General features: G+C 43.6%; 1 protein-coding gene and 1 pseudogene across 5 annotated transcripts in view; both read left to right on the top strand.

Annotated features, from left to right (window-relative positions):
* LOC141171873 (uncharacterized) overlaps positions 1 to 7,060 on the top strand; it is a 92,221-nt gene extending 85,161 nt beyond the window's left edge. For all 5 annotated transcript variants that reach the window (XM_073655507.1, XM_073655508.1, XM_073655505.1 and 2 more), the window contains one exon: positions 2,373 to 7,060. In XM_073655507.1, coding sequence (XP_073511608.1) covers positions 2,373 to 4,066 — 1,694 coding nt within the window. In that variant the 3' untranslated portion in view covers positions 4,067 to 7,060. The remainder of the gene's footprint in view (positions 1 to 2,372) is intronic.
* LOC141171890 (uncharacterized) overlaps positions 1 to 25,092 on the top strand; it is an 853,981-nt pseudogene that overhangs the window by 22,882 nt on the left and 806,007 nt on the right.

Genomic DNA, 25,092 nt, shown 5'->3' with positions numbered 1-25,092 from the left:
TAAGATCGACAATATTAAACCTGCAGTGAGGGCCAAGTGTGAATTTCTGTACAATAACAACAGAGTTTCCTGCTGTTTTCTGGTGTGAGAAGACAAGAAGAATAGTCAGGTAGCCGGATCAGAACCAGGAGGGCAGAGAAAATACAAAATCAGAAGACACAATAGTAGACCGTAAACGGGCCGGGATCACAAGAAGAAACTAAGAAGAAAATACAGAACACGGGAGCTGAACACAGAGAACTTAACCAGCAGAGAGCAAGGCTGTATCTGGCAGCATCCGGCATTATACATGAGTTTAGTAGGGTGTGATGCTTTACATTTGACAAGGCAAAGCAAAATAGTGTTAGAGGTTAAAACTAGGGTTGAGCGAGTATGTTCTGTCCGAGTATGCTCAGGCCGAGCTCCGAGTATTTACAGCTGCTCGGTGATAAGGTTAAATCGCTCCCATGTGCATGATTTGCAACTGCTTGACAGCTTTATTACATGTGTGGAATGTGTAAGAAATAGACATTCCTCACATGTAATAAAACTGTCAAACAGTTGCAAATCATGCACAAGGGAGTGATTTAACCATATCACCGAGCAGCTGTAAATACTCGGAGCTCGGCCCGAGCATACTCGGCGAAAGGGTTAATAGAACATACTCGTTCAACACTAGTTAAAACGTAACCTTTAATAAGTAAATGGATAAAAAAATCTAAATGGGTACTAAAAAGTCACATGGACCATAAGTCAAAATGGTGCCTGCCAATGATAGAAAAGTGTCACTACCCAAGACAAATCTATCCTCATTCATACCAGGGATTATATGGGATAGTAACTAAGTACAGCACACCTGCACACCAAACGAGATCATGGCAGATAATAATGGAGCGGATACTAAGAGCATCACCAAACATGAACCGTATAAGACAATGGTTTAACATGAGAGTTCACACTTTACAGATAATAATGGAACAATCTCACCATTTTCAGTGTCCGTTCACTTTCTTGCTCTAGATAGCTTATTATTATTTGCTGCCACTACCGACCCAATTTGAAATATAATACAAGCCTGGTCGGACGCCTGCGTTCTGATAGCGTATGGCTTTGGAGGAGGGAACAATTACAGAACAAAAGAAACAGGACTATTAAATTTTATATTTAATCCAAAAGGGAGGCAGTGTTTAGAAAAATATACAAAAGGTTTTACAAAAGGAGACAATACATATGCAGTTACACAAAATAAGGATTAAAGAACTTATTATAATATCTCAGATGATTCAGTATAGCTGGAGGGGGGGCGCCCCACTTTGATTTGACCGTTATCGAACGTGATCCTTTGCTTATGGTCTCTATACCACCCGGCAATTAACACTAACCCATCCTCAGTGGGGTCTTTTATGCTGAAGGGGTAGACCTGCCCACACACCCCCCTGGGATGATATTATGTGGGCTGGGCTCCAGCCTTCACATTTTTATTAAAATAGCTGGCTCTGATGATAAATTATCACTGTTTGATCGCAGAAGCCTGAAAGTGATACCATATTTTCCATTATGAATTTATCTCTCTTTAGAGACCACACGTGACCTAGCTACGGTCTGTTATTTTGTACTCTTGCATTACCGCTCCCCGGAGGGGCGTACTTCTACGGAAAATGATGCATATTGTTCCTTGGCTGACCCTGTCACTAAAAATATGAGGCCCATTTATTATCGGACTTATGGAACTTTAGATATTCCATATTTCGTGTCGGCGCCGGCCCGTCAGCAGATTTCCGTTGAATTCTTTTGAAGCCCGGGAACTAAATCTTCCTTAGCTAGATGTAAATTTATCGCAGGTCTCTGTTAATTGGGTTTGCCACCTCTCTGGGTACTGGCATCTGCCTACAAGCCACTCCGCCTGAGCGTGCTTATTATTGGATTGTTGGTAGATAAGGGAAGAGGACAGAACGGCTTGGGGTGGCGGAGAAAATATTTTCTTAATTTCTATGACAGGAGAGAAGAGAGTATTTTCAATATTTCCATGACAGAAGCCAAGTTGCTTTCCAAGAGCCTTTGAGCCACTAATGATGTGGAAACTTTTTGTTTTTCCATTGACAGATGATGGACCTGAGTGGGGGCTTGTTTTTTGTGAGATGAGTAGAAATTTTTAGTGGTATCATTTTTGCATGTGTAATATTTGGGAGGAGGAATGAACAAACAGTTGAACACCACGCTCTACTGGTTCATGCTATGAGGTTTTCTATTAGACTGTGAACTGTCATAGTCTTAGTGAATAATTCAATATTTTTACATAACTTGCCATTTGTACCAACATTTTAAGTAGAAATGTACAAAAATATAAATTTCAACAGTATTTTATACAAATGTAATATTTTTTTTTTACTTAGATGACTGTCCCAGAAGATCAGAGGGACAGCTGACATCTTCAGTTTTCAAATCAGATGAGCTTGAGATCCCACAGGATGCAATTGATGGGAATGCCATTTCTCCAGATATACCATCATCCCTTCACAGCAAAGATCTGTCATCTGATCCTTTGAAACAGGTCCTGTCTTGTGGTTCATTACCGACTACTAAGGAAAATCAAAGTCACAAAATAAGCATTAAAAAACTAATGGCTCTCAAAGCTAAGAAGCCATTTTCACGGTCAGAATATGGAAATAGTTTTCCCCTCAAAATGTTTTTTCTTAAACATCAAAAAATTCACACAGCAAAGAATAGATTTTCTTGTTCCAAGTGTATGAAATGTTTTAACAACAAATCACATCTTGTTACTCACCAGAGAACTCACACAGGGGAGAAGCCTTTTTCATGTTCAGAATGTGGGAAATGTTTTAACGATAAATCAAATCTTCTTAGTCACCAGAGAACTCACACAGGGGAGAAGCATTTTTCCTGTCCAGAATGTGGGAAATGTTTTAACAATAAATCAAATCTTCTTAGTCATCAGAGAACTCACACAGGGGAGAAGCCTTTTTCCTGTTCAGAATGTGGGAAATGTTTTACAGTGAGATCATCTCTTGTTACACATCTTCGAATTCACACAGGGGAGAAGCCTTTTTCCTGTTCAGAATGTGGGAAATGTTTTAACCAGAAATCAGCTCTTGTTACACACCAGAGAACTCACACATGGGAGAAGCCTTTTTCATGTCCAGAATGTGGTAAATGTTTTAACCAGAAATCAGCTCTTGTTACACACCAGAGAACTCACACAGGGGAGAAGCCTTTTTCCTGTTCAGAATGTGGGAAATGTTTTAACAAGAAATTAGATCTTCTTAGTCACCAGAGAACTCACACAGGGGAGAAGGCTTTTTCCTGTTCAGAATGTGGGAAATGTTTTAACCGGAAATGGAATCTTGTTATACACCAAAGAACTCACACAGGGAAGATGCCTTTTTCATGTTCAGAATGTGGGAAATATTTTAACCAGAAATCAGATCTTGTTACACATCAGAGAACTCACACAGGGGAGAAGCCTTTTTCCTGTTCAGAATGTGGGAAATGTTTTAACAAGAAATCAGCTCTTGTTGGACATAAAATAACTCACACAGGGGAGAAGCCTTTTTCCTGCTCAGAATGTGGGAAATCTTTTAACAAGAAATCAAATCTTCTTAATCACCAGAGAACTCACACAGGGGAGAAGCCTTTTTCGTGTTCAGAATGTGGGAAATGTTTTAACCACAAATTAGTTCTTGTTACACATCAGAGAACTCACACAGGGGTAAAGGCTTTTTCCTGTTCAGAGTGTGGGAAATGTTTTAACCAGAAATTAGATCTTGTTACACATCAGAGAACTCACACAGGGGAAAAGCCTTTTTCATGTTCAGAATGTGGGAAATGTTTTACAGGGAAATCAAATCTTGTTAGGCACCAGAGAACTCACACAGGAGAGAAGCCTTTTTCATGTTCAGAATGTGGGAAATGTTTTACATGGAAAACAAATCTTGTTAAGCACCAGAGAATTCACACAGGGGAGAAACCTTTTTCATGTTCAGAATGTGGGAAATGTTTTAATCAGAAAGCGCATCTTGATAGACATCAGAGAAGTCACATAGTGCAGAAGCATTTTGTATCTCCTTAATGTGGTAAATTTTACTTGAAAAGACACACTTTTATCTAGAAAAAATCTTGCTTATAAGTGAGTGCGTCCTATAGACTGGAGGTAGCTTTCTGTGACCGAGAACAATGAGACAGTGTCCTTCCTGATCAGTGAGACAACTGCTCTCTTCTCCAGTTCCACACTTATCTAACTGATTGGTGCAGAGCAGGAAGGTACCGGGACCTGTGCAGAGGCTGCACTTCCTGACTGAGCAGCTGAAGAACCTTCCACCCGACTAGCTCAAGGATCTTTCAGATCATGTAACACTGTTTTTACATATTTTTAAAAGTTGTCAGATTCCGCTATGAACTGAGCCATTTCTTAACGAGTTTGACCTCCTGAATTTAAATTGGACAATGAGTTTTCCTTTTACTGCTACATATATTAATGATAAAAGTTTCAGTACTTTGAAACATTATTATTTTTGTAAATATACAGATGCAGAATATCTTGTTATTCCAATTTTCTGATATTTATTTAGAGAAAACTTAGCAACTATTCAAATAACTAAAACCTGTCTAAACACTGTTGCGAATTATAATCAGTTACAGAAATTGCACTACAAAACTTGTTCCTCATTCAGTAACAACTTATTTTTGCTTGTTTCTTGTACTCCTGCATCAGATCATCTCTTAAAATTATGCAACAGTAATCTGCAAGCATTGAGGGATTCCATTTTCTTTGATATCTTTTCTCCATAGCTACAATATCTTTGTTACATCTCTCACCATCCTCGTCTCTCACTACTCCGCAGCTTGGTGGAATAAAAGTCTAAAATGTAAGAAATTAATCGTTAAGGACATGTTACTGCCAAGATCCTTATATGTTTTGAGGAGAAATAAAACCAACTCTTCAAAGTTATTGTATCTGCTCATGAGTTTCCCAAAAAGTTAGTTACCACAAATCCAAATGTAGACCATACTGCCTTTTCCTTGCCCTGCAACAAACAAAGAAACTCCTCATCTTGAAGAAGCTTACGAATCTGAGGTCCAATAGAGACTCCTTGTTTTATATTTGCTTCACTTAACCTTGTAAAGTTATCAATCAGATGCATGAATGCTTTTACATTTTTATCCATTGCCTTTACAAAGTTCTTCATTAGGCCCAACTTGATAAGATTTTGTTACCACCATTGCCTAGGTGGGTCGTCAACTGCTGGATGCAGGACAGTTTACTCCCTTGCTGAAGTGAATGTCGGAGAGACCAGTCACTTTTTTTGTAGAAATATTCTCTTGCACGACTATCCCACGCACACAGCAAGCAGCAGTACTTTTGTGTATCCTCCCTGGAGACCAAATAAGAGGGCAACAACCTTGATGAAATGTGTGAACAAGCAGGTGTAGGAGCTCCTGCCGAGCATCTAGCACAATACTCACTGCCCCACGGCCTAATCTGCACCAATAGGACTGAGGAACCTACTTTAAAATACTTTTTCATTGCAGTGGTACATTGTACATTTGCTCCATCTGCTTTGAATGTACATTTTGGTGGTCTTAAAGATGAGATAGCAGGTATATGATACAAACTGCAGAAAATAGAGCAGGGGCAGTGGAAGTCAGTCAGCACCATTGAGGATCAGATAGCTGATACAAGCAATGAAAACAGGCTTGCCGCACAGCAAATATCAGCACTGGTGACCGAAACAGATGATCTTGAAAATAGGTCAAGGCTCAATGATATACCACTTATTGACGTGCCTGAAAAAATAAAAGGCTCCTTTCCTACTGAGTTCTTTGAAAACTGGCTGAAATTAATAATCAGGCTTGAAACCTTAACCCCCTGTAAGCTGTAGAATGAGCTCATAGGATGCCTACCCATCCTCTTCCTCCTGGGCTTCCACAAAGACCTGTGCTGGCTAAAGTTTTACACTACCAGAACAGAGATATTATCCTGCAGCAGGCAAGGGATCACCCAGATGTAACAATCAATGGGTCCAAAATCTCGATCTTTCCAGATTATTCTATAGAAGTGCAGAAACAAAGAACCAGATTCATTGATGTCAAAAAACATCTCAGATCTGCACGTTTCATATTCAATTATTTAATATTTAATAAACCTTTCTGAATTGACGTCTTCAATAAACCAGCAGCGCGGGAAGTATCCACAAATTTTTCCAGATCCTGATATTCATCGGTTTTGACAAACCCATGGATCCGCAGCAGCTGAACATCAAACTTAAAATGCCAAAGAATACAGATCAGGTTAGCACAATCTGATACAAATACTCATAAATGTTTGTTGGGTAAGACCCTATTTGTGCTACTTTCTCCCTAGTGTTTTATCTTGGATACAGAAGCAATACCTTGGAACCGTCACCGGGTCTGGCAATTGTCAAAGGAGAGCCCGGCTGCAGAGGGAATTATCTATATATCTACATCATGGAATACTTTTACAATTGACTATCATCAAGGGAACGGCTCATGTTACAAACTATTGGACAAACAGGAGGATCCATTATGGACATGGACCGTTCTACAAACTCATTCAGTGAGGAGGACACCAAACGGTTTAAAGGAAAAAAAAACTTTTATCACTTCAAAGATGCATTAAAAGAGGAACTTCATTTTGGTCTGGATGTCCCGTTTTTAACTATTTATATGGATGAAAAAATATGTCTGAGGGGCCTCAGGTTGGTACATACCTCTCCATTTTCTAAGGACAATACGTTTACACTTGAATGAGACTCTAATTTAAATAATTGTATGCACATTATGTTAACATGTTTACATAAAAAGAGAACATAATTGTTTGAAACTGCAACTGAAAAAGTCCAATCATTAGCTAAGGACTGTGAAGACCCGGGGTCTTCCGTGGGCATAATACTACTCAGATAACACAGGGCGAGGGTAAAGCAATATTTTATTGAACAACTAAACTGACATTAAACAGAACAATCCCAGCAAATACCCAAGATGGTACAACATTACACAGTTTCACCCTTCCGCTGTCCCGCCAGGGATAGAACAACTGCGACTTTGGGACTTCTAGGGCCAACTACCTCAACCAGTGGACCCCGTTTTGGCGGGCCCCCACAGAGAGGAGATAGCAGCAAGCTTAAGAAGCTCACAGTCCATCGAGGTACAAGGCCAGGAGACCCAAGGGTCTCACCCTGGCCTGTCTGGGAGTTTCCATGGGTTCCAGGCGACTAGAGGGTTCCACCTGGCAGCCCCAAACAACATACATGGGGCCAGATGACTTCATCATTCCAACCTGGTCTCCCAAAATGTATCCATGGGTTCTCTGATGGTAAATGCAGCAGATCCGTATCTTTCCAGTCAGGACCGTATACCCTTAGGCAGGAATCATGTAGAATCCAAATCTGTGTCGCTCTGGATCGAGCCATGCTACCAAGCTTTTGCCCTGAAGACTCTGACTGATTTTTGATTCTCTGTTTCAATTCTCACTGCTACAGAGGAATATGTCCCTTAAATAGTTAGTTGTCCTTTCAAGTATGCATCCACAGGTCAAGGATTAGGGAGGGTATTATTCCACAGGGCTCATGTCTCATTGTTTGAGCATTTAATCAATTTATATAGTTGGTATAACAGTGGGTTCTTGTAAATCTACATCTAGATGGCTTTAGTACAATATGCAATTAGCATAGCAACAAATATCATTGTTTAAAAACGAAGAGAAGTCACATTCACATAATCTTATCTCCTTCTTGACCAGCCACAGAAATACACTCACAAGTCAACACAAACGCAATAGTGTATTTTTCTTGGCTGAACAAATCTAGACATCTGGCTGATTAAGATAAAAAGCTGTTTTGTCACAAGGACCTATTAAGGTTTGAATCTCATCCATATTATTAAAAAATTAATTACAACACTATCACATCCATATTACAATTGGAACATGAAGCAATAATGAAAAAATCGAAAAAACTGCATTGAGACAGGGATTATCGTACTATAAAAAAGAAAGAAACACAAAGCTTGCCCCGAGTGACAGAACAAAAATCAAAAAATTCTCTACCTATACAATTAAAGGACAAGGCTAATGAATGTACTGATACAAATAAAAAGATATTGAAAATTATAAGATCGAACCGAAGATAACAAATAACAAAATAATTGAGAAAGTCCTACCAAATAGAATTGAACCTTTATCAATTGCAACAGTTGAATCTACAAAAAGTACTGTGGGCAGGAGCACAGATTTGACAAACACTCCTCCTATACAAAATTCAAATATACTACTTCCATCCTCTGAGTGGAAAACCTCTACCTTAATTTTGGTTCTTAATGCAAAAAAACATCTAGACAACATTAATAATAAATAGAATCAATGCGGAAAGGGAAAGAGCTCATCTAAGTAAAAATAAAATAAAGACAACTAGTGTCAATAAATGAAATATAAGTCTAATTTCGCCTAATGAAATTGAATCTCTTGCTCTAATCGAATTCTCAGATCCCATTTCTACTCCACTACTGGACCTCTCAATATATGACACTACATCAGACCTTGTTTCCTCTACTAAAAAAAACAAGCAATATTATAATAGTGGATGTCAGGAATTCCAACACACAGAGGGATGACACCGAGGAGATCACACAATATCTCACCACCGTGCCGTCACGCTATTTCGTCTGTAGTCGCGAGCACGCAATCCAGACTACTCTACGTAGGTATCAGTAAGCGACCAGTGAGCGTCACACCTCAGGGGTTTCAAAGCCTGGAATCCATGTTTAACGCCCTCCGTACGGTCACTGTCAGCTTCACGATAGCCCAATTATTATTCTCTGCCACCACCGGCCGAGTTTGAAATATAATACAGGCCTGGCCGGACGCCTGCGTTTTGGTAGCGTATATGGCTTCGGTGGAAGGGAACGATTACAGAACAAAAGAAACCGAACTATTAAATTTTATGTTTAATCCAAAAGGGAGGCAGTGTTTAGGAAAAATATATACATAAGGATGTTACAAAGGAGACATTAAAATACATATGCAGTTACATAAAATAAATAGATGAAAGAAGTTAACTTACACTATAGGATTGCGGAGATGATTCAATATAGGTGGAGGAGGGGCTCCCCAGCTGGATTATGCTGTTATTGAACAGGACCCGTTGCTTATAATTCTTATTCCCCCCTGGCAATGAGTGCTCCTGTCTTCTCCATGGGTTCTCTTATACCTAAGGGGAGATCTGGCTACACGCCCCTGGTGATGACATCATGTGGGACGGTCTCCAGCCTGTACATTTTTATTAAAAATGCTAACTTCTGCAATAACTCATCGTTCGTTGATCGCAGAAGCTTGAAAACTACGCCATTTTTTCCCTTATGATTTTATCTTCATTTAGAGACCACACATCACATAGCTGCAGTCTGCTATTCTGGTGTTTTTGTACTACAGCTCCCTGATTTTGCTTACAGCCCTGGAAAACTACATATACGTTCCTGGGCTGATTTGGTCAGTACACATATGGGTCCCGTTACTATCGGATGTATGGAACTCACAATATTTCATAGTTCATATCGGAGTCAGCTCGTCTGCAAATTTCCCTTTGAAGCTCGGGAAGCAGCCTCATGGTTACAAGCAAATTAGTGCAAACCAGCATTTTAATTACCTCCTGCGTCTTTCAGAGACAAGATGCTTGCTTCCTAACGAAGTTATAACCCTCCTTGGCTGGCATTGTTTGCATAAGCTATTTCTTAGGCATGCTCTAATTGGGACTTTTGTGCTGAGCAGAAGGGGAATAAGGGAGGGGGTGAACATCCATGTCAGGCAGATGTGGAAGAACATTTTCCTGATATTAATATTTCCCTGACAGTGGACAATACCACAACTGGTACTAAAGGTCTGGTACCTTTTTTTCCTTGGGCTGTGTCTCCTAAGAAAGGGCAATTAACCAATACTTCTCCCCCAAACCAGGGAAAAGAAAAAAACCTACTAGAGGAACGCGAGGAGGAAGAAAAAAGGGAAAATAAACCTACTGCAAGCCCCAAACAATAATACTCACAAATATTTTTAATCTGTCAGACTACCTTTTATAAAATGATGAGAAATTAATATTATCAAAAGGACTTTCCTTTTGTGCGACAAACAAACCCAAAGACTTTGATCTGTTGTTAAATCTTCAGGTATTTACGAGGAACATGACACTGAAAAGACGTAAAATGATATTCATAGGCATTTTCTCGCTTATGCATTAAGTGCACCCTATCTTTTACCATATGTGTTTCAGAAATACATAGTATAGCTGGATGGAACTGTTTTAAATATGTAAAAACTGCACATCTCTTAATGGCTTCCTCCATCAACCAGACATTCCACGCTATCACATCTAACATTAATGTCATAGTGATATTCTTGTGTGTGTAATAAGAGGTTGTACCTTAACAACACAGACATGTCTATAAGCACTTTTGAATGTGATGTAAGATAAATAAATTGGCAAATAAAGAGATAATGAAAGGAAAAAAAAAACAAAGGGGAGAGGAGGAAAAGAAAATCATGGTGGAAGAAGTTAAAAACAACCATAAACAACCAACTTAACAATCTTGACATTTCTCTCAAATGCAGAGAAATGGGGCTATCTAACGGCCTTAGTCCACATAAGGCAGAGACCAACGTGTCTTGCATCTTGCTTAACAGGAATGCTCTGAGAAGCGCTCCGCTTCATGACCACATTAGGACACCAAAGGTATGTATACTAGTATAAGCATTATGTTCCATATTTCAGTATGAAGGATATACGGATCAAGTGCCTCCCCTGCGCACAATCTTCTCATTTGTATCTAAACACTGTGCAAAGACCCCACATTATCTCCCTCACTGTATTATGGCCCCCACAATGTACATAGACCCCACATTATCTCCCACACTGTATGATGGCCCCCACACTGTACAAAGACCACACATTATCTCCCACACTGTATGATGGTCCCACACTATGCAAAGACCCCACATTATCTTCCACACTGTATGATGGCCCCCACACTATACAAACACCCCACCTTATCTCCCACACTGTATGATGGCCCCCACACTGTGCAAAGACCCCACATTATCTCCCACACTGTATGATGGTCCGCACACTATACAAACACCCCACAATATCTCCCACACTGTATGATGGCCCGTACACTTTACAAAGACCCCACATTATCTCCCACACTGTATGATGGCCCCCACACTGTGCAAAGACCCCACATTATCTCCCACACTGTATGACCCTAACTGTAATCCCCACACTGTATATATAGCTTACATATAGTATAATGCACCAGAAAGTCCTCAATATAGTATAATGATCCCCCCATAGGCAGAGTCTGTAGCATAATCCCCCCCCCCCATAGGTAGAGTCTGCCTATGGGGGGAATATCCTACAGACTCTGCCTATGGGGGAATATCCTACAGAGTCTGTAGGATATTTCCCCCCATAGGCAGAGCCTGTAGCATAATCCCCCCATAGGCAGAGTCTATAGTATAATCCCTCCATAAGCAGAGTCTATAGTATAATCCCCCCCATAGGCAGAGTCTATAGTATAATCCCCCCATAGGCAGAGTCTGTAGCATAATCCCCCCCATTGGCAGTGTCTGTTGTATAATACCCCCATAGGCAGAGTCTGTAGCATCCCCCCCATAGGAAAAAAATAAACACAATATTCACCTCTCCTCATTTCCCCGCTACTACGACCGCCTGCACAGCTTCAGAACAGCGGGCCGGGAGCCAAGTGATGACGTCAGTGACGTCAGACGCAGAGGGGACTGATTGGAGAGGGAGCGTCGCACTCCTTCTCATCACTGAACTTGCGGTGATGGGCGGGATGGCCTGATGCTGGCACCGGGGGCCCCCTTCCTGCTCAAGGGCCCAATAGCGGCCGCTGGGCAGTGGAGTCTCCCTGCTCTGCCTATACAGTTACAATAGCATAGCTCCGAGTGGGCCCCTGAGAAAACGGGGCCCGGGGTCACCGCCCCCTTGTAGCTACTCTACTAATTCAGAATGAACGAATAGCCCTTTACGGAAAATATTGTCCTACAGTAACTGTAAGGCAAAATGTAGTTTTGGTTCCAGTTTTAAAAAAATGAAAGCTGTCTTAAATTTCCACCCCTGTCCATTTGTAAGACATAGAACTGCAGTGCTGGCCCCCACCCTAAGAATTATTACCATCGTAAACCCTCAGCGCAGAGCAGCGTCTAGTTTAAACTGGTCTCTCCCTCCAATTCTATTGTTTAGCTGGACAAACGTTTAATGTCAATTTTAATAACGCACAGGACTGTCACAAACACAGGGACCACATTTTTGGAATGCTCACCTTTTTCCCATTATAATAGTATATCTTGCATAACTGAGAAACGACCGGGAACGGGGATAATGGATTCTGAGCTTCTGAGCGTCATAGCGATTTCATATTTGATATCAATCTTCATGAATAGTGGTGACGGTCAAGATGATGTCTCCCTCTTGGATGTGGGACCCCCCCCACACCAAGATATGAAATCTGAAGGTTTTTTAGGTCTTCTGCAGCTGGGTGGGCTCGCAAAGCCAAGCTCCCCTTGTGAGGTAAATAATGGGTGTCTCCCAGAGTTTTGGCTGCTTTGCTAAAAACCAGGTCGGCCATTTTCCAAGTCATTCTTCTCAGGGACGTCAGACGCATGCCCTACACGCTGCGTGGAAGAATCACATCTACTTTCCGGGGAGCCGTCCCCCCCACAGAATCTGAGACCATCACCTTGTGAAGCAGGTTTTGCTATTACTTATCCCTTTTATTTTAATAACTGTTTATGCATATATGTAAATTGTCTCCTTTATAATATCTTGTATATATTTTGTAAACACTGCCCCCCTTTTGGGAGTAAATCATTATTATTTACCAGTTTCGTTCTTCTTGTCCTATATTGAGCAAACACGTTCCTCACCCGCTAATTCACGTTACCTAACGGGTACCCGATCCACCTGTTAAGCGATCGGTGGTGGCAGTATACCAGTATTTATGTGATATTGTGGTTTGAGGGTGGCTGGTCGGAGGTATATATACGTTCCTGGAAGAAACTGGTGGTATATATACGTCCTGTCACATCACGTGCCGCAATAGTCGACATAAATTAGAGCAGCTGCACCCGTGCTTATCCTCGGTCAATACCGTGTATGACCAGCAGGATAAGGGGGCGCCAGAGAGCTGCAAGGTCTGACCCAAAAGTGGGTGTTGTTTTCATAACAGTAACCGACAGGGACCAAGCTGGCTATTTCATGTCTTTTATGACGATGTTGTTATGTGTAGCGCCGGCGTCCCTGCCTCCTGCTAGGCAGGGACGCCGTTCCCCTCACCTCTCCTCTCCCTTTTCCTCCTCCCTCTCTGCTGGCAGCGCGCGCTGCTTCCCGGCCACTGTGCTTAGGGCGCGCTCGCGCTCCCCCTCTCTTAAAGGGGCCGCACGCGCCGTCCTAAGGAGAAAAGTGCATCAATGCCTATGATAATAAATAATCCAAACTCATCAAAAAGTGCTTTAGTGCTTACTGGCCATAAGTATATAACAGGTACAGATCAGAAAAAGTGCATCAATGCCTGAGATCATGAATAAATAATCCAAATTCATTAAGAAAGTGCATTAGTGCCCATTAGTGCGTTACTGCCCATAAATATATGTATCTCCAGATTATAAATATAAGGAGAAAATGTCTTCATATATGTAAACAGACAGGGCTACTAAGCAGTAGTAGATCCTATATTCCTGTAGCATTGGCGTCTCTGCCCCTTGCTAGGCAGAGACGCCGTCCCTCTCACCTCCCCGCTTCTGGCGCGGCGTCCTCCAGCGCTTCACTCCCCGCTGCTTCCGACACGTGCTCCTTCCCCGGCAGTGTGCTTAGGGCGCGCGCGCTCCCCCTCTCTTAAAGGGACCGCGCGCGCCGTCCTAAGGAGTCCCCGGCCAATTGCCGGAGGACCTCACCTTATATAAGGCACCTCCTCCAAAATGGAGGTGCCCGAGCAATGTTGTTGCAAAGCCTTCACTCTGCTTCAGCCCTCAGGTCCCGTTACCAGTTACCTGCCAGTCACCTGCCAGATTCCTGCCTGTTACCTGCCAGTCACCTGCCAGATTCCTGATTGATACCTGCCTGATATCCGTTTACCTGCTTGCAAGCCTGCGGTCCGACGGTCTGCCTTCCGACACCTGTCAGTCTGTCTATGGACCAGCCTGCCTGCTCACCTGGGAGCGCTCACCTGCTACCTGTCTGCTAGCCTACCTGGAGGCTCCGCTGTCACTTGCCGTGACCACCTGCCTGTCCAGAGACTCTTGCCTGCTCACCTGGGAGCGCTCACCTGCTACCTGTCTGCTAGCCTACCTGGAGGCTCCGCCGTCACTTGCCGTGACCACCTGCCTGTCCAGAGACTCTTGCCTGCTCACCTGGGAGCGCTCACCTGCTACCTGTCTGCTAGCCTACCTGGAGGCTCTGCCGTCACTTGCCGTGACCACCTGCCTGTCCAGAGACTCTTGCCTGCTCACCTGGGAGCGCTCACCTGCTACCTGTCTGCTAGCCTACCTGGAGGCTCTGCCGTCACTTGCCGTGACCACCTGCCCATCCAGAGACTCTCGCCCGCTCACCTGGGGGCGCTCACCAGCCACCTGCCTGCTGTCCTTCAACCCAGAGACTGTCCCTGTCACTTGCCGTGACTACCTGCCCTTCTACCCAGAGACTGTCCCTGTCACTTGCCGTGACTACCTGCCCTTCTACCCAGAGACTGTCCCTGTCACTTGCCGTGACTACCTGCCCTTCTACCCAGAGACTGTCCCTGTCACTTGCCGTGACTACCTGCCCGTCTTCCCTGGGAGCCACCCGCTTCCTCACAAGGACCGCCCCCTTGTATAGTTGCTCAGAGGTTCCGCCTCCCAGACCCGTTACATTATGTATTGTGATGCAGCCCTATGCTTTTGCTTTATTTGATTTTTTTCACAGTCCTATGGCTTCCCATCTAAGATTTCTGTCTTGGAGCGTAAGGGGTTTCGGTTACCCTGGTAAGTGGATGAAAGTTTTTTCACAAATTAAGAAACACTAACCCCATATAATAAGTCTGGTAGAGACACACCTCACCCTGGATTCGGCAAGGTGATTGAAAAAACCCTGGGTTCAATGGGCGGTCCACTCCTTCCATACCAGCTATTCTAGGGCCAAATCGTTTCCAAGGCACTAGAGAGATGATTGTTTTCCTTTATTCATCCAAATGCATCATAAAAGCAATGTTTCAGACTGCTTTCATGAAACTTCATCTGCCATTTTGTTTATGCTTGAAAAAGGCCGCTTTCTGGTCGAAATATTGCTTTAGTGATGCATTTGGATGAATAAAGGAATACAATAATCTCTCAAGTACTTGGAAACGATTTGGCTATGAATTTGCTGGTAACTTGGTGGGAACTTGCCCCAAGGAAGCACAGAGCCAGTGGAGTGGTGCAAAGGGAACTACCATTATGGACACAGCTATTCTAGGGGGGTTACATTACTGGTACACAAATTGGTCAGGTGGGAAGCGAAGGTAACATGTAGGGATCCGGGAGGCCATTTTATTTTTATATATGCATCAATAGACTCCAAAGAAATGCAAGAGCACCATAGGGTCTTATCCACGTTAAAGAGGTTGATAATAATAAGTAGAACAGCTCACCTTATGTGGTTGTGTGAGACACAACACTTATAGAGCCTGAGAACCAGATGCAGCAGCTTCCATGAGACAGTAGATTTGAGTATCTGGATAGGAAGTATTTCTGTGCTCTCTGGAATACGACACAAATATTGGGAAATAAAATAGGTTTATTGTCAACGCGTTTCAGAGTCCACTGCCTCCTTCTTTAGGACAACCATGCATAAAACCTGTACGTATGGTTGTCCTAAAGAAGGAGTCAGTGGACTCTGAAACGCGTTGACAATAAGCCTCCAATTTTATTTCTCAATATTTGTGTCGTATTCCGGAGAGTGCAGAAACCCTTCCTATCCTGCTACTTAAATAGACTCCAAGGAATATGTCATAATGTGTTTATATACTCCTCTCCCAGCTAATAAAAAGATGGTTAAGCAGGCGATGAGTTTCTCCTTAAGCTACCTAGATACTCATGTTATATGTATGAGTGATTCAGAATGGGAGGAACAACCCCAGTGGTTAGACACCATACCACCACTTTATCGTCATATATGGAAGGCAATGGCTGGATTGATTTACGGTGTGCTTCTCACCCAGATACTCTGAAATTTACATGCCATTCTTTGGTGAGGCATATTCTGTCTCGAATAGATTGTATCTTTGGCACTGTCGGAGTAGCTACTTGGGTGGAGAAGGTGGAGCACGGACAGGGAGGGATATAAGATCACAGCCCAATAATGCTTACACTTGCAGCAGTTCAAGTAGAACATAGGCCTCCTTGGAAGCTTAACTCCTTTTGGCTGTCCCTCATAGGCCCTAATGATAAAATTCCTGACCAACTAGTATGCTTTGTGGCGGCACATGAACCACCTCGCGATATTAATCTATTTTGAGACACACTGAAGCCATATTTTAATGGTTGCTTGTCCTCTACCATTTCTTATACAGTGCAGACCAAAAGTTTGGACACACCTTCTCATTTAAAGATTTTCTGTATTTTCATGACTATGAAAATTGTACATTCACACTGAAGGCATCAAAACTATGAATTAACATATGTGGAATTATATACTTAACAAAAAAGTGTGAAACAACTGAAAATATGTCTTATATTCTACGTTCTTCAAAGTAGCCACCTTTTGCTTTGATGACTGCTTTGCACACTCTTGCCGGCTATGTTCATTTCTACTTGTGAAGGCTTAGCAAGAGCAGTGCATCGTCCTCTCTGGAGTTTGAGGCCGATTTTGCATTTGTATGGAGTCGTCTAAAGCTAAGCATTCTTCCCCTGTTTGTCTACCCTTGTTGTCTATAGAGTTTAGAGGAGATCAACTAGTGCTCATCTATTTCCATTCCTAGCATTAGCCATACGCCAGGGAAAGACAGGATGAGGCACGCGTGCGGCGATTGCGAAGGGGGCAATATAGGGATGGTAGCTGAGACAGGGTGACACTAGACTATGAGGTCTCCACTCCCCCCCTACCTTTCCCTAGTGTCTGGGCTCACTTTCCCTCTTTTCTCTGTGTTGCACTAAGTCTTTCCCACACCTGGCGTGACACCAAACTAGTAGTAAATGACCTTCCTTCTACATCCATCTCACTACAAAGGGGGACTCACCAGGGCTGTCTTCTCTTTCCTGGTTCATTGAGCCACTGGCTATCGGAATACGCTCGACACCACCAATTAAAGGCATATTGATAGCTAACCAGACAGATATCATTGGGCTATACAAGACATAGTTATTTTTATGGATCAGGATTAGTGATGAGCGAGCACTAAAATGCTCGGGTACTCGTTGTTCGGCCTGAGTAATGAGCCTAATGTAAGTCTATAGGAAACTCAAGCGTTTTTCCGGTGACTCCCCCCGGCGGTCTGCAGAGGGACTAAAAATAGCCCAAATCGATGGGAACAGTGCTCAAATTACATGGGAACAGCATGGGGAAGACCCCTGGAAGCATTTCTGACTCCCAGGTCACTGCTGTCAACAACGTTGTCAGAGTATTACGCCACTTTTACGGACTCAAAATAAAAAATAAAAAAATGAAGCCAAAATGGATTTTCCTGGGAAAAATGTTAAGGAACATCCTTTACAGGGTAATGACTTGTATATAAGGCAAAATAAATAACCAAAAACAAAAATACTCCACCACACCTTGGGTTATGTTCACACGTAGCGTTTTTGATGCATTTTTGCACTTTTGCATTGTTTTCAACGATGAAAAAACATTTACCAGTAAATGTCATTTTAACATTTTACTACCTTATCTGGCCATGTGGTGTGTGACACATCATCAGACACATCCTTTATGAAGGAGGGACGCTGAAAGTCACTAATACTATTTTTATAGGGCCATCAGGCGGCCCTTACTATACGTAAAGGGCCAGCTGTCAGCTATGCTTTGTTGCTCCCATTATTAACGAGTAGGTCTCCTATACTGTTATTGCGTATGCTGTGACTGCAACGTGCTGCCAAATATTTGGAGGAACTCCAATGCCCCTTGCAAGAGACGTAGAGGTCGGAGGGCCTCCTGAAAACAATGTTCCCATTATTAGGAAGTGTATCTCCCATATTATTTGCCTATGCAGTGAAGCAACGGCTGCCAAAAATTTGGAGGAACTCCAATGCCCCTTGCAAGAGACGTAGGTATGTTGATATGGTACATGTGGTGGTGATATGGTGGCAGAGGATGAGGATGCGGAGAAGGAGGAGGACAAGAGCAAATAGACAAAAACAGAAAGCTTATACCCATGTCTGGGTGTGAAGACAGAGGTGCATGGGAATAGAGTTAGACCTCCCAAAAAAAAGACACTGTATTTGAGTTTGTTACGCTGCTATCATTCGGTGGTGTTGAGAAGTCTGGCCCAATCCAGCCCTTGTTCATTTTTATAAGAGTCAGCTTGTCAGAATTTTCAGTTGACAGGCAGATGCGCCTATCGGTTATAATTCCACCAGCGGCGCTAAAAACCCGCTCTGACAAAACGCTAACAGCAGGGTAGGCCAGGACCTCCAAGGCGTAAAGAGCCAGTTCATGCCACGTGTCCAACTTGGATACCCAATAATTATAAGGCACAGAGGAATCACGGAGGACGTTGGTACGGTCGGCAAAGTACTCCCTCACCATCTTCCGAAACTTTACTTTCTTTGGGAGAATACCCCGCGCCTCAGGGCCTGTGCGACGGGAGGGTATGAGAAAACTGTCCCAGAACTTTGACAGTGTTCCCCTGCCTCTGCTGGATTGCATTTGTGTCTCTCTCGCCTGTACTCCTTGGTTGTCCAACGAACTGTGACCTCTGCCGCCAGCGTTTTCAGATGGGAATTTTTTAAATAATTCCGCAACAAGGGCCTTCTTGTACTGCCCCATTTTATTAGGCCTGTCCTGCAAGGGAATAAGAGACAGAAAGTTCTCCTTGTAGCGTGGGTCTAGAAGTGTCACCAACCAGTAATGACTGTCACCCAAAATTTGGACTATGCGAGGGTCACGGGAAAGGCAGCATAACATAAACTCAGCCATGTGTGTCAGATTGCAAAGAGGCAAAACTTCCGTGTCCTCACAAAAAGGGTGATTAACCATGCTCTCCTCCTCTTCCTTCTCCTCCCTTTCCTCAGGCCACCCACGCTGAACAGATGGTATGACAGTTGTGCAGGTAGTACCGTCCATAGCACAGGAAACTAGCTCATGTTCTTCCTCCTCCTCCTCTTCATCATTGTCACCAAATCCACATTGGGATGAGGCTGGGCTATGTGGAACCACCCTGTATGGTTCATTGCTCCATCTCATTGTGCTCTGCCTACAATACATCCTCTTTAATTGTGAGCAGAGAGCGTTTCAGAAGACAGAGAAGTGGGATGGTGACGCTAATTATGGCATCATCACCGCTCACCATCTTGGTGGAGTCTTCAAAGTTTTGGAGGCTGGTACAAATGTCTGACATCCATGTCCACTCCTGAGGTTTTATGTGCAAAGTATGACCTGAATACCGATGGCCTTGTTGATGCTGGTAGTCAGCAACTGCCCTTTTCTGCTTACAAATCCTTCCCAACATCTGCTATGTAGAGTTTCAATGTGTGGAGACATCGCAGATCAGTCGGTGAGCTGGAAGCTGCAAACTCTGCTGAAGCACGGCAAGGGCGGTGGAAGCTGTAGCTGACTTTCTAAAATGGGCACACAGGCAGCCTTCTTTGACTAGCAGATCTGACAGATCCGGTAGGTTTTGAGAAACAGCTGAACCACAATGTTAATCACATGGGCCAGGCATGGTACGTTTGTGAGCCCGCCTCGCCTCAGAGCCACCACTAGGTTCCGGCCATTGTCACACAGGACCATGCCTGGCTGTAGGCTCAGTGATATCAGCCACTGATCTGCCTGCTCTTTCAGAGCTGTCCACAACTCTTCAGCATTGTGCGGTTTGTCACCTAAGCATATTAGCTTCAGCACAGCCTGTTGCCGCTTAGCTGAGGCAGTGCTTCCAGCTTGCAAATGATGTGGTCATTTTGGAGATGAAGGCTGAAGAGGAGGAGGAGGTGCAGGAGCTGTAGAATGTGGGAGCAACTCTGATTGACCCAGGGCCTGCAATCCTCGCTGTCGGGAGGAGGTGTTCTGTCCCAAGGTCCGACTGGGTCCCAGATTCCACTATATTAACCCAGTGTGCCATCAGTGAGATGTACTGTCCCTGCCCACAAGCACTTGTCCATGTATCTGTGGTTAAGTTGACTTTCCCAGTAACTACGTTGTTGAGGGCACGTTTAATGTTGTGGGACACGTGCTCGTGTAATGCGGGGACGGCACACCGGGAGAAATAGTAGCGGCTCGGGACCGAGTATCGAGGGACGACCGCCACCATCAGGTTGCAGAAAGCTTCCGTCTCCACAAGCCTAAAAGGCAACATTTCAAGCGCAAGCATTCGCAAAATGTGTGAATATTTAGTAGTGTGGCCTGTGGGGCGTTGTCTGCATATTGCGTTCCAAGGACCATTGCGTTTTCGCAGCCCCTTGATGAAGCGGCCGTTGCGGGCCGTGAAACGCGTGTCGGGGTCTGCCATTGCGCGCCAGTGATCACTGATTCTCTTTTGGCCCCTTACTGGGTAAGATGATTTGATATCATATATCTCTCCTATGTGAATCCCCCTTACTGGCAGGTAGTATTATTGTTATGTCACATGGGTTACATATTTGGGTTTGTTTGGTATTTATGCATACTTATGAAATACAGTCAATTTATAACATATAAAATTCCTTACTACTCATTCCCTTTAGTGATTTACTTTCTCTCTGCCTTTATGAATTTTTAGATATAACTTGGGATTTTGGGGATGTGACTTCTGGCCTTTATACCAGTGACCATCGCTACCATCTATATGTAATTTTTATTATCTACATTGTTTTGTGTATTTTTAATAATGATGTAATAAAATTGTAATTTTTTATGCCTACAAAAAAACTCTTTTTTCCTCAATTCATAACATGTATTATGAGTTGGCATATTTTGGCGCTCAGGGAAAGTACCTCCTCCCAGATGCGCCAATATGGCTATAATAGGGTTAAACTGTTGATATAGCTCTTCTGAGTGTCCAAGTGTGGGATCAGTTGTCTCCGGGCACTCGGCATGGTGGGAGGAAGGAGGATCTGGGTGAGGAATATGCGGTGCAGACTCACGGCTACTGAGACTTGACCGTGTGGAAGACAGGGTGGTGGTGGTGGTGGCTAAGTGACTGGAAGCATTATAGGCTATCCAACCAATAACCTTTTGAGACTGCTCTGTGTTCAATATTGGTGTTCTGCGGTCCCCTAGGAATTGGGACAGGAAGGTCGAGCGACAAGATGTGGATGTTTGTTGTGGCACAATTTCAGCTTGCCCACGGCCACGTCCTCTGCATGCACCATCACCATCATGTCCACTTCCCTGTCCCTTGCCACGCACCTTGGCCATTTTTAATGGAGGACAATATTTTTCACGTTCACTACAAATGGCTGATTTTGGAACGCAGTTATATGTGATACGTCTGATAGAGAACCACAATTTTAAATGGCAGGCCTGTAATTTGCTAATACTATTCTTCACAGACACCTATTGTGAATAGCTTGACCAACACACTGCAACGGAATGAAAATGGAAGGAATGTCTGATTTTGGAACACTCTTATAGGTATTATGTCTGACAGAGAACCACAATTTTAAATGGCAGGCCTGTAATTTGCTAATACTATTCTTCACAGACACCTAGTGTGAATAGCTTGACCGACACACTGTAACAGAATGGAAAAGGAGGCCAATATTTTCCACGTTCAGTTTAAATTTCTGGATTTTTATCACTGAAATATGGAACATATCTGGCTTTATTCTGCAGTGAGAAAAAGCAAAGGGAGCAGAAAAATTGCATACTCTGGATTGCTTTTTAAGCAAATAACCAGGATTAAGATAAAAAAAAAATTCCTTGGCCCCTGATATCTGGGGCTATGTCTACAAATGTCTGTAAGAACAGCAGCAGCAGCAGGAACATTCAATTTATCCTCTTGCACTATATGCACTGCAGTCTGCCACATAACTGCCTGCCTGATTAATTCCTGCTATCACCACTGAATATATGCAGCTGGATTAGTCCTCAGAAGGACTGTTAGTTCAGATAGATATATATATACACTGCTCAAAAAAATAAAGGGAACACTCAAGTAACACATCCTAGATCTGAATAAATGAAATATTCTCATTTAATACTTTGTTCTGTACAAAGTTGAATGTGCTGACAACAAAATCACACAAAAATCATCAATGTAAATCAAATTTATTAACCAATGGAGGCCTGGGTTTGGAGTCACCCCCAAAATTAAAGTGGAAAAACACACTACAGGCTGATCCAACTTTGATGTAATGTCCTTAAAACAAGTCAAAATGAGGCTCAATATTGTGTGTGGCCTCCATGTGCCAGTATGACCTCCCTATAATGCCTGGGCATGCTCCTGATGAGGTTGCGGATGGTCTCCTGTGGGATCTCCTCCCAGACTTGGACTAAAGCATCCACCAACTCCTGGACAGTCTGTGATGCAACATGACGTTGGTGGATGGAGCGAGACATGATGTCCCAGATGTACTCAATCGGATTCAGGTCTGGGGAACGGGCGGGCCAGTCCATAGCTTCAATGCCTTCATCTTGCAGGAACTGCTGAGACACTCCAGCCACATGAGGTTTGGCATTGTCCTGCATTAGGAGGAGCCCAGGGCCAACCGCACCAGCATATGGTCTCACAAGGGGTCTGAGGATCTCATCTTGGTACCTAATGGCAGTCAGGCTACCTCTGGCGAGCACATGGAGGACTGTGCGGCCCTCCAAAGAAATGCCACCCCACACCATTACTGACCCACTGCCAAACCGGTCATGCTGAAGGATGTTGCAGGCAGCAGATCACTCTCCACGGCGTCTCCAGACTCTGTCACGTCTGTCACATGTGCTCAGTGTGAACCTGCTTTCATCTGTGAAGAGCACAGGGCGCCAGTGGCGACTTTGCCAATCCTGGTGTTCTGTGGCAAATGCCATCATCCTGCACAGTGTTGGACTGTGAGCACAACCCCCATCTGTGGACATTGGGCCCTCATACCACCCTTATGGAGTCGATTTCTAACCGTTTGTGCAGGCACATGCACATTTGTGGCCTGCTGCAGGTCATTTTGCAGGGCTCTGGCAGTGCTCCTCCTGTTCCTCCTTGCACAAAGGCGGAGGTAGCGGTCCTGCTGCTGGGTTGTTGCCCTCCTACGGCCCCCTCCACGTCTTCTGGTGTACTGGCCTGTCTCCTGGTAGCGCCTCCAGCCTCTGGACACTACGCTGACAAACACAGCAAACCTTCTTGCCACAGCTCGCATTGATGTGCCATCCTGGATGAGCTGCACTAAGTGAGCAACTTCTGTGGGTTGTAGAGTCCGTCTCATGCTACCACGAGTGTGAAAGCACAACCAACATTCAAAAGTGACCAAAACATCAGCCAGAAAGCATTGGTACTGAGATGTGGTCTGTGGTCCTCATCTGCAGAGCCACTCCTTTATTGAGGGTGTCTTGATAATTGCCAATAATTTCCATCTATTGTCTATTGCATTTGCACAACAGCATGTGAAATTGATTGTCAATCAGTGTTGCTTCCTAAGTAGACAGTTTGATTTCACAGAAGTTTGATTTACTTGGAGTTATATTCTGTTGATTCAGTGTTCCCTTTATTTTTTTGAGCAGTGTAAATACATATGTATGTTGTGGAATACCTATACTAACTATGAAGAAATAAATGTCTCCCTAGCTCAGCAGCACCTCTCCCTACACTGTCTGATCTGGATTGACTGTGACGAGCATGGCGGCACCCGGTCTTATATACACCAGATGATGCTGTGCAGCCAGCCAGCACTGTAATGCCCACAACCAACATGGCTATGGTATTACAGTGCATTGCAGGCAATCCCTGCATGTTCACTGGCTCTCTAAAGAGCGCCAAGCATGCAGGGAGGGGACCTGAGTTCCCGCCTGAGCAACCCGGAAATACTCGCCGAGTGCCAAGCTCATTGAGCACAGTGATGCTCAGGCGAGTACCGAGCAGTAGTGAGCATGTTCGCTCATCACTAATCAGGATACTTTTACACCGGGTTATAGCTACTATATACAAATTTGGGAGATTTTCTGGACTCACCATAAACTGTAACAAGTTGGCGCTGTTGCCCTTCTCCAGGGAGTTTAATGCCCAACTAGATTCCTTGTCAAATTTGTCAGTGGTTACACATTTTAAATACTTGGGGATCAATATTCATCGACATAATAAAAGGGGTCTTCCCACTAATATTCTGCCTCTATTATATTGTGCTAAACGAAAATTTAATCTATGGGGGAAGCTACCTCTATTGGTGCCAGGCTGCATAAATCTAATCAAGATGATACTGCTGCCAAAATTCAGTTATATGCTACAGCATAGTGCGGTGCCAGCTCCCAAATCCTTTTTTACAACATTGAACTGGTTAATGTCCTCGTTTCTGTGGGGAAACTCTCATCCTAAACTGATATTATCCACTCTTCAAAGACCCAAAAAGTTAGGGGGTACAGCTCTACCAGATTTTGTCCTCTACTACATAGCAGGTCAGCTAAAGGTAATAAGTAGCTGGATGCCAGGCTCTCAACTGCCAAACTCAGAGTCACCTGGTGGTAGATAAACCCGATACCCCGAAAATGTTTCCTATGTTCAAAGACAGCCCGTCTGGTGTAGAGACCGGTGAGATGAATGACAAACTTCACCCATATTCTGGCCAACATGCCTATTTTCCACCTCTGGTATCTCAACCATCCTCTCAGTTTTGGATCTCCCATAAAATCCTCTTACTTGGTGATCAGAATATATTATTATCATTTTGATCAATGGTGCAATAAGCATGATGTGCCAAGATCTCAATTTTGTAGGTATCTTCAATTGAGA

Source organism: Phyllobates terribilis, unplaced genomic scaffold, assembly GCF_046119375.1.
Source record: "Phyllobates terribilis strain yellow unplaced genomic scaffold, ASM4611937v1 Scaffold_12__6_contigs__length_324123572, whole genome shotgun sequence".
NCBI classification, from domain to species: Eukaryota; Metazoa; Chordata; class Amphibia; order Anura; family Dendrobatidae; genus Phyllobates; species Phyllobates terribilis.
Note: the sequence above shows the minus strand (reverse complement) of the source record. Positions and strands in the feature narration are given on the sequence as shown.